General features: G+C 36.7%; 1 protein-coding gene across 5 annotated transcripts in view; it reads left to right on the top strand.

The window, feature by feature from the left end:
* TAX1BP1 (Tax1 binding protein 1) overlaps positions 1-11,175 on the top strand; it is a 54,575-nt gene extending 43,400 nt beyond the window's left edge. For 4 of the 5 annotated variants that reach the window (XM_037509670.2, XM_037509683.2, XM_037509677.2 and 1 more), the window contains exons 15-18: positions 6,519-6,705; positions 7,421-7,569; positions 9,996-10,078; positions 10,572-11,175. In XM_037509670.2, coding sequence (XP_037365567.1) covers positions 6,519-6,705; positions 7,421-7,569; positions 9,996-10,078; positions 10,572-10,773 — 621 coding nt within the window. In that variant the 3' untranslated portion in view covers positions 10,774-11,175. The remainder of the gene's footprint in view (positions 1-6,518; positions 6,706-7,420; positions 7,570-9,995; positions 10,079-10,571) is intronic. The other variant, XM_037509695.2, reaches the window with a different exon arrangement.

Consider the following 11,175-nt stretch of genomic DNA (forward strand, 5'->3'; position numbering starts at 1 on the left):
TCACACAGTGATGGGTGTGTGCTAAAATTTACAACTCTGTCCATTTGCTTGCTCTTTTTGATGATCAGCCCCTCCCTTGAAACCACCTGAGAGCCCATTTACAGTCCTCTTGTTAGATGATCTAAGTGAACTCCTTATGAATGTCAGAAGACAGTATCATTCAGGAATTTCAAAGGTTTTTGGAGTTCTGTGTTGGGAAATGGACAAAGACCAAATATATGTAATTCCTTTGGGCAATTACACTCTTTGGGGGGGGAGGGGAAGAGAGAGAATCATTTGGGTGTCCCTCATCCATCTCTTTTTACCTGAAGTCAGGTAAGAAACCCATCACTGTCTTGCTTAATGGACTTCCCATGCACTTAGGATAAAAAATCCTGTAATATTTTGTATGAGCTGGCCTCCACTTATCTCAAGTCCCATTTTAAACCAGTTTCCTGTTTCACACTCTTCCACTGTGAAGTCACATTCAGTAGTTCTCAAACTTGAACTTGCGGCAGAATCAGCTATGTCATTTCCTGAAACAAATTCCTGGGTCCCATCCCTACTGTGTACGTTTACCATTTTTGCTATAATATAGAGCCTATCTGGAAGTGTTACAAAAATAAAAATGGGAATTATCCATATATAAAAATACTGTGAACAACTTGTTCACAAGGTTGTGATTCAAAGCATTTTCTGTTCTTTATTCTCACAGCATCTGCACGTGGCAGGTGTAAGACAAATGTATTATTCCTCCTATTTAAATGGATGGAATGGTAAAAACATCCTTAACTTGCCAAGTAATTTGTAAAACAAGGTTACTGTAAGCCACTTTGGGGCTCTTAAAAAAAAAATTACCAGTCTATCATAGGCAAACCAGCTAAACAACTTTTGGAACTGTTAGAATTCCTAACAAAATTATTTCTTAGATTGTGGAGACTTTATTTTAGGAGAATTGTGAATCAGTAGTTAAATGTTTTTCTTCGGTTAGATAGCTGTACTTGCGTCATGCTTGTCATTGAAGTTAGGGGAGATCTTGAAGGGCTTCCTGATCTGTTCTAGACCTTTTGATAGTCTGGTGAGTTCTGTTTTCAGAAAATATTTTCTCAATGTATTTTCAGAAAGATTTAAAAAAATTATACTTATTGGAATACATTGACTTGTAACACTATTTATGTTTTAGGGCTATACATTCACACCTCTACAAATGTATATTATCACACTAGAATATAGGTTTAAATTAATACAGCAATGGGCCTCCCCTGGTGGCACAGTGGTTGAGTGCTGGGCTGCGAAGCTGTCCGCAGCCTCTGCAGCGCCGGTTTGATCCCTGGCCCCTGGCAAGGGTCCCAATTGGCACGCAGACCTCTCCTGCCGCCCGCTGCTCCCCTCAGCAGTGTATTTCATCACTCTGCCTGTTCTGTTCCCCGCTCTGGCTCTGGTGAATTCTCTCACCCTCCCTGCTTCTGACTGTACCCAGTGCTTGTATAAATAAATAAATCTTTAAAAAAAAAACAAAAAAAAAAACAGCAAAATGCATACTCACAAAGAAAAAAAACTAAAAGAAAAAGTTAACAAAGTAGTAGATTTTGAGTTATGAGACAGTTTATGTGCCTATTAAAAACTTTGGCAGCATGTCTACTACATACCATGATTTTAAAGTAGTGATGAATACAATGGTTGTTTTGAGATGACTACAACTGTTGTAATATGAAATAAATACATCTGACTTCCGTAGGTCATAGTTATATGTATTGCACTATTACTGTGGTTTCGTTTTGTCTACATACAAAATTGGGGAAAAAAAAATGCCAAATTTCAATTACAGTTGAGTGAAAAGATGTAGTTCCTCCCTCCCCCATCTAAGCTCATGTACATCATGAATTTTAAACATGAATTTTGGGGCTGAGGGCTTTGAATGCATATTTAAGAATCTTGTTAAGAATCTTCTCTTGTGGGGTGGCCTACCTGGTGGCCTAGGAATTAAGTCTCAGCATTGTCACAGCTAAGGCCTGAGTTTGATCCCCAACCAGGGAGCTGACCCACATGGCACAGCAGACCTCTCCTGTCTTGCCCACTGCTCTTCTTAGCAGTGTATTTTAGTAAATCCACCTCTTCTACTCCCCACTCTGTCTTTGATGAAGCCTTTCATACCTCCCACCCCACACACACACCTTTTGCATATATCCCAGTTCTTCTGTTAAATATTACAAGAAAAAAATCTGTTGAAGTCGAGTTTGGATTTCTCAGTTTGCCAAACTACCCAAAATACAGCTATCTGTCCTTGTCCCTATATTTCATCAACCCAACTCTTATCTAGTTACCCATTGGGTATCAAAATTGCTGATTATTGGTGGTTTTCTAGCCTTCAGTCCTCTTCCCAGATAATTTTTTGCATCTTTGATTGTAGAGGAGGAGCGTATTAATTTATTTTATTTTTTTAAAGATTTATTTATACAAGCACTGGGTACAGTCAGAAGTGCGGGAGAGTGTGAGAATCCACCAGAGCCAGAGCGGGGAACAGAACAGGCAGACTGACGAAATACACTGCTGAGGGGAGCAGCGGTCGAGGCAGGAGAGGTCTGCTGCGCCATGTGGGACCCTTGCTGGTGGCCAGGGATCGAACCGGCACTGCAGAGGCTGCGGGCAGCTTTGCAGCCCAGGGGGAGGCCCAGGAGCGTATTAATTTAAACTGTTTCTTAGGTGGCAACTGTCTGTGAAATTGCTTGACTATACCAATGCATATACAGATTTTCTTTGATGAAACCTCTGAGTAGTTTTAAACCTTTAAAATGATAAACCTTTAAGTAGATTATCATTTACTTGCAGATGAACTTTAACCATATTTCTTGCTACTTTTATTCCCCTTTTATCTCTTCTTGAATCATGTTTGAAGTACTTTTTGCTTTTACTTTTCCTTTTTCTCTATTCACATCGTCACTTTCACAGTACTGATTTACTGTAGCAGTAATGTCTGGAGTTTTTGAGTCATGGAAGGAAATGAAGGAACATCTGTTGCAGTCCCTGCTGTGTTCTGAACACTCCCTCATTCTCAAATCTTCTAAGGCTTGGAGAAGTTAAGTTCTTCAGTGTTACTAGCAAAACTCAGTCATTCTGACTCTAGTCCATCATGTCATGTTATCCCTTCCCTCTTATTTGCTTCTAGTTTCAAGTATGCCCTGTATAGTTTTTCTATATTAATCCTTATTAAGGACTCTTCTACTGTTATTGTTAGCCATTAGAGCCAATATAGTGAACAACTATATAACATAGATTTGATACATTTGACTTCTGGCTTAGCTTTGTAGCTCATGTCCTCAACATGCTGTGCCCTAATCATATCATTCACTTTGTAACTCTGCAACATGTTCTTTCAGTACACTTTTCTGATGCTTATGAGGAACTTTAAATTCACATCTTTTTTAACTACCTAAATTGATTTGCATTTTTGCATGTGTACCAGGTTTGCTCTTAGCAATGACTTGTTCCATTTTAAGATCACTCCATTTTAAGGTAATTTATAGAGATAAAATTTTGTTAATAGAGGCTTATTTCTATTTCCAAGGGATGACAATGAACAAAATGACCATGAACAGGCGATGACAGTTAATTTTTGCCTTGTGCACTTAATGAATTTGGCACTATATATAGTTCTGTAGCTACCATTCCATTCAAACTATAGAATGTTTCTGTTACTGTACAGAATTCCCTCATGTTTACTTGCAGTCAACTCCAGCAACCCCCAGCTGGACAACTGATCTACTTTCTGTCGCTGTATACTTTTGTCTTTTCTAGTATTCCATATACATTCAGTCACATGAAATTCATCCATTTATTCATTGATGTACAATAATCTAGCTGATGGGTTTTTCAAGTTATTTTTTGAAGTCTTGCTATTTTGAACGCTGCTTTGAACATTCTCATACAGGTCTTTTTGTGGACATACGTTTTCATTTTTCTTGAGTAGATGCCTTGGTGTGGAAGATACTGGCTTATACAATAAATGTATGTGTCTTAGAAATAGCCAAATTATTTTCCATGGCCTCTCTACAGCTTTGCATTCCAACCAGCTATATACGAGCATTCTAATGGTTCCATAGCCTCACTAGCACTTGTCAGTCTTTTAATCTTAGTCATGCTAGGGGGTGTGTATTGTTCATCTAATTGTGGTTTTCGTTTTAATTTCCATGTTGACTAGTCACGCTGACAATCCTTTCAGTGCTTAAAAGATCATTGGCATTTATACTTTTGTGAAGTGTCTATTCTGATCTTTTACCTATTTTTCTTTTAACTGGGGTGGTTATTTTTGCTGGTTGTATTTTATATATTCCAGATACATTTCCTTTGTCAGATAATTATGAAAATATTTTCTCTATATGTGGCTTCCTTGCCATAAAAAAATATTTTGAAGAGTAAAGCCTTTTAAATTTTGAAGTAGTCCATTTCAGCAATATTTTTCATAATGGTTCTTAGCATTTGTGTCTGATCCTAAGAAATTGTTGCCTAACCTAGGTGACAAAGATTTTCACCTGTTTTTTGGTCTAGTGGTTTTATAGTATTAGCAGCAATGTTTAGGTTTATAATCTATTTAAAGTTAATATTTGTGTATCAGATGTTGATAACGGGTATCATCAGCAAACTAAGAGCTCCAAGCCAAATTGGGCTTGCGGCCTGATTTGTAAGTAAATTTGACTAGTACTTGGCTATGCTTACTCATTCGTGCAGGTGTTACCTGTTAATACAGCAGCGTCAGTCAGATTTGAGTGGTTGGCACAGAGGCTATATGTGTACAAAGCTGAAGTTTGCCAACCGCTGATTATGTATTTACCTGTATGTTAGCACACTACTCTTTTGATTACTATTGCTTTGTAATGAGTCTTAAAATTGGGTCTTAAAATCAACTCTATAGTAAGTCTTGAAATGAGATTGTAAAAATCTTCAGTTTGGTTCTGCTTTTAAAAATGGGCTATTCCAGGACCTTTGTATTTCTATCTACTTTTAAGAATCAGCTTGTAAATAAATATAAAACCCTAGTGGAGATTTTGATTGGGATTGCAGTGAACCTATAAATCATTTTGGGGGTAATTAATAGTGTAAAATGTTAAGTTTCCCAGTTCATGAATGTGGAGTCTCTCTGTGTTGAATGCTTTAATTTCTTTTAGTAATGTTTATTATTAGTGTTGTTTTGCACATCTTTTGTTAAATATCTTCCTATGTATTTATCAAGCTTTTACTGTTAATTGAGTTTTAAAAATGTTGCTGATACATAGAAATGCGATTATGGATATTGGTTTTATACATTGCAACCTTGCTAAATTCAGTTAGCCTCCTAGTTTTAGTAAGTTCCTTAGGATTTTCTAGATATATGATCAGGTCTGTGAATAGAATTTTATGTCTTCCTTTCCCATTTGCCTGCCTTTATCTTAGTCCTGCCTTAATCCACTGTTCAGAATCTCCAGTACAGTGTCAGATGTGGTGAGAATAGACATCCTTGCCATATTATTGATCTTAGTAGGTTCTTACCATCAAGGTTTCTTAGAGATTTTTGTAGATATCTTTCATCAAGTTAAGGAATTTCTTTTTTACCCTGGTTTAGTGAGATATTAAAAAAAAATGACTTGAATTTTGTGATTTTTTTTTTTTTTGCATCTAAATGAAAATGGCATGTGGTTTTTTCCTTACAAGTGTGGTGTGTCTGTTTTTGTATGTTAAACTAAATTTGCATTCTTGTGATAAAACCCATATGGTCATGATTATTACTGTTGAATTTGATTTAATAAACATTAAGGATTTTTGCAACAATAATCATGAGGGGTGAGATCTGCAGTTTTCCTGGCTTGTTTTGTAACTTGAGGAGTGTTTTCTTTTAGCCTTTGTAAGAGTTTATATACTGTAGTTTTTTTTTTTTTTTAAGAGATTTATTTATTTATATAAGCACTGGGTACAGTCAGAAGTGCGGGGGGGTGAGAGAATTTACCAGAGCGGGGAGCAGAGCAGGCAGAAGGACTGAAGTACACTGCTGAGGGAAGCAGCGGGTGGCAGGAGAGGTCTGCGTGCCGTGTGGGACCCTCCTCCAGTGGCCGGGGAGCAGCTGGGGATCAGACCGGCACTGCAGAGGCTGCGGGCAGCTTCGCAACCCAGTGCTCAACTGCTGCGCCACCGGGGAGGCCCTATACTGGAGTAGTATTTAAAAAAAAAAAATTGTTCCTAACATATTTAATAGAATTTACTAGGGAAGTGATCTGGGTTGTTTTTTGGTCTTTTAACTTCTTAATCACTAAATTGTAAGAGATTGACAATTTCCCTCCATTAGCTCAATTTAGGCCACTTTCTTGGCACGAATAAATTTGGAAAATACATTGGGTTTTCTGCTTTGCTACATGTGGAAGGAGCATTTATGAGAAGTGAGAAGTAGCCTTTCCAACTGTATATTTTAAACATAATAGGGAAATACCCTTGATGTTAATATTTTTGCCACATGCTTAATGCTGTTACATTTGATTAATTTGCTTCTTTTCCTTTGTTTTTATTAACTTCAGGAACTTATCGAGAGGAGTCTAGAAAATTCAGTAGAAAGGAAAATGGAAGGTCAGAATTCCCAGAGTCCTCAGCAGATCTCTCAGTGTGTGAGCACATGCTCAGAGCAAAATGGTCATGTTCCTGCAGTACCAAATATACAACCTGTTCTACAATATGGTAATCCTTATGCAGCACAGGAAATAAGAGGTTATTAAAATATTTTTGGTTTGGGGTTAACTGAATATGGAAATTTTTTTGGTTTTGTTTATATATCTTTGTGGGGTTAGAATACTGCTGGTACAGTCCACTCTAAAAGAAACATTTTATAACAAGCAGTTTTATTTTTTTATTTTTATTTTTTTTTTATAGAGGCATTTTTTTTTTTTTTAATTTATTTGTTTGTTTGTTTTGTTTATACATGCACTGGGTACAGTCAGAAGCACGGGAGGGTGAGAGAATTCACCAGAGCAGGGAGCAGAGCAGGCAGAAGGACCGAAGTACACTGCTGAGGGGAGCAGCGGGTGGCAGGAGAGGTCTGCACACCATGCGGGATCCTCCTCCGGTGGCCAGGGAGCAGTCGGGGATCGAACCGGCGCCACAGAGGCCGTGGGCAGCTTCGCAACCCAGCGCTCAACCGCTGCGCCACCGGGGAGGCCCTAACAAGCAGTTTTAAATGTCTAACACTAGCTTCATTGAGAAGTGATGTACTATGAATAAGTAGTCTTTTTTGCTTATTAAATATGCATTTTATTTCCCTTACATTTTATTTCTTCATGTAGTTACTATTTTTAAAAATCCCTCAGGCTATAAACACTTTTTAGTGCACTAAAATGGTTGTTTGCTATCCTGCTCATCATAGGTGAACACAGAGATGCTAATTTTAGTACCAGGGTTTCACCCTGCTCTTACAAAATTATTTCAGATGGAGCAGATGGTGCTTTTTACCCCGATGAAATCCAAAGACCACCTGTGAGACTACCTTCTTGGGGACTGGAAGATAATGTGGTCTGCAGTCAGCCTGCTCGAAACCTGAGTCGGCCTGATGGCTTAGAAGACCCTGAGGATAGTAAGGTAAATTGAATTTCCATTTTCTTTGCTTGTCCCCCTTTCTTGTCCTCTGTAGAGTTATGTATATGTGTGTGAGAAAAGTGTGTGTGTATACACCATTACTTGCTTGACTTTTGGAAAAACCTGCATGCATTTTAAATTAGAAAAATGCTTCAGACTTACATTTTAGGATTTACACATTACATTTACACCTAACACTTTAGGATTAAATTCAGAAAATAATCTTACAGTTTTGTAGTTATCACAGAGTTCAATCTTAATAATCACTAAGTAAGTACTGTATTCTTTTGATTGTAAATGTACTAGGCCAGAAAAAGCAAAGTGCTCTTAATTGACTGTTACGCATCAGTGTGCATCTTTTTATTGGAGCATTTCTACCCTACTTTTAAGTATTAAGGTGGTTTTTTATTTTTAGCTAAAAAAAAATGTGTATGTATCATGTAGTTTTCTTTTTCAGAGAAAAACTTTGACATTAGTATTTAATCTAGCAATATAACACTCATGAGAATTCAGTCATATCATTAGGGTAGTATTGTCATTATTTTATTTTTATTTCATTTAAGAGGTTTCTTGCCATTTAGTAAATAGTGTCTTCATAGCAGCTTTTTTGGAATTTTCTGTGTATGAAGATGAATTTAAAAGAAATGCTTTATATCGTGCTCTTTGCAAGTACAGTGGTATCATGACCTGTTTCTCATTTAATCTAGTTTGCTGCATTTAATTGCTATTAACCTTTGCAGAAACTGATCAGTGTTCAGACAGGCATGATTTTAGCCTTAGTGCTCAACACCCATAATGGAGAAAAATGTGTTCTCCCTTCTGCCTTTTGGCCTTCTGTGTCCATTACTGGGAATAATTAGGAAAACTGTCAGAACTTCTGTAGCCTATTTAAGGTCTAGAGTATCATCTTACTGCTTTTTCACACCTTTACTTCACATTTTGCATATCTAATCTGATCATTCTTGGCACAGATGTTACATGTGACAAGCCATTCTCCTCTGTAGTCATCTGCTTCAGTTTAATTAGCAGAATGTTCTTTCTGATCTGTGTGCTTTGCCCTCCTGCAAACCCATGAGAAGCAGTGTTAGAGTCTTGTGCTCATTTGCTGACATGCCTAGATTTGGTAATGAGATGGAAGGCTCTTAATAGGCACACCTTGGGGTAATTGTATTTTGCAGTCAAAAGATTTTTTACATTAGACAGAAACTAATTTTTATGTACATTCAGACCATGTTTTTAAAAGCAATTTGTCATTACAACAAAAATCACGAGTAAAGTATTTTTGTAAGTGATTTTAGAATATAGAAAGGAAATTTGAGTTGACTTAATTTCTCTGGTTCTCTGCCCTGGGAGTAATTAATGGTTACTGGACTTAGCACAGTTGAGTTAGGGTTGAGGTGACCTACTCTCTTAGCACCTGCCGTATCTCCTTCCTTCTCATCAGAAATTGTGGTTAACTATCAGACCAAAAGTCTTGTATGACACCCTTACCTGATAGCCATAACAATACAATAGGGTAACAAACATTTCTGTCTTTGCCAGCCGATACTTCTCTTTTTAATATAGTAATATAGGAATTACTGTTATATAATGGAAAAAATTGAGATAGATTAGCTGGCTTGATTCAAATCACACAGCCAGTATTTGAGACACATCAGTTTGACTGTAGATGCTAGTATGCTGACAGATTTAAAATTGACTAAACCGGAAATTCCCAAACTTTAATTTCGTGGTACCCTTAGTGTCACATTAAATTTTACTGGCACCCTATTGGACAAAAGAAATATATAACCATGTCCTAACAAATATAGCAAACATTTTAAGAATTAAAAAAATGAATTGAAAAATTTATTTTTATTTTATTCTTAAGTAGTCAGTCACTAATGGGATGAATATGGCTAATCGCTCTATGACTTCTCAAACCTTGGCTTCAGATTAGATTAGCCACCTTCATTTTGTATTTCACAGGGGACTTAATTTATATCTTAGCAACTGCCAAAAACTCAGTGTTTTAAAGATCATTGAAAGGAAGGTAGCTCTATCTAATGTTGAAATTGAACTATCTTGAATTAGTTGTTCATATGGTATGATAGATGTTCAGAGTTCCTGTGTATCCAGTTAATTTAGAAAACTAAAAATATCCCATAGTACCCCTTTGAATTCACTGTGGTGTCCTAACCTCCTGCAGTTTTGGAACCCTTACCACTCAAAAATAAAAGCCTTGAAACAATGGTAATGTTAGCAATTTGGAATCTCCAGCTCTACTCCAGACCTACTGAGAATCAGATTGCATTTAACAAAATCTTAAAGTGATCATATGCTCAATAAAGTTGAGTTGCACAAGGTGTAATCCTTTATAAAATACTTGAATGAATTTAGGAACTAACTTGGTTTCATTCGTCTCAAAAATTGCAAAATTTTTTGTGTAGGAGGATGAGAATGTGTCCCCAGCTGCTGCTCCTCCAAGTCAGCATTTACGTGGGCATGGAACCGGCTTTTGCTTTGACTCCAGGTAATTTTTCTTTTTCTGTTGTATAATTTTGATTAAATATACCAGTGCCTCTCAAAGTATAGTCCCAGAACACTTGTTAGTAATGAATATGGCCCTACCTCAGACTTTTCTGGGTGTGGGCCCCCATTGTATTCATCTTTGTAGAATTATAAAGGGCACTTTTTTAAAGCCAGAAATTGAAGAGTTCCTGTCACCAAGCCTATTTCACATAGTGAATTTTAATTAAAAAGGATTTTTTCCCTTTGTCAGTGTAAATGTAAACCTAAATTCAGAGGCTTTGTGATTTGGCAAATGATTTACACTATTGTCAATAACAAGTATTTAGAAGCCAGATAAGCAGTTTCTGGAGTCACTAAAGACTTTCAAGGTAAGTTGTTTAATGTGAAGAATCAGCTTAGCTAGATAAATGTAAACTTTTAGATCTTAAAGATTATTGCTGTTAGAAATTTATTTGTAGAAATATGTAATTCTTTCCTTTTCCTATTTCTTGAAGCTTTGATGTTCACAAGAAGTGTCCCCTCTGTGAATTAATGTTCCCTCCTAACTATGATCAGAGCAAATTTGAAGAACATGTCGAAAGTCACTGGAAGGTATGCCCAATGTGCAGCGAGCAGTTCCCTCCTGACTATGACCAGCAGGGGTTTGAAAGACATGTGCAGACCCACTTTGATCAGAATGTTTTGAATTTTGACTAGTTTTTATTTAGTTATAGCTTATAGCAGTTAAAAAAAATCACCTCAAATAGACTACTAAGGAGACCACAAGGTGTCACTTTCATGCACCCTTTATTGCACTTTTCTGACCAAGAGCTAGCTTCAGTTTGGTGTTGCGGAGGTCAGTCTTTGACTTATCAATAAATACAAATCTTAACATCTGTTAATCTAAACTTCAAGAAAGGAAGCTGTGTGTTTGTATCGTTATTTATTCCCCAGTTTGCAATATTATATGAATAAAGGAAACAGGGATTACTTTAATGTTACCGCACTGAAAAAAATGTATATTTAGCAGAATATTTACAAGTTTCTGTTGACCTTGTTGATTGAGCATGACTACTAAATATTATGTGTAATAAAAATTTATCCTAAGTCTTGCAAATT

This window comes from Talpa occidentalis, unplaced genomic scaffold (genome assembly GCF_014898055.3).
Source record: "Talpa occidentalis isolate TD23 unplaced genomic scaffold, MPIMG_talOcc4v2.1, whole genome shotgun sequence".
Taxonomy (NCBI): Eukaryota; Metazoa; Chordata; class Mammalia; order Eulipotyphla; family Talpidae; genus Talpa; species Talpa occidentalis.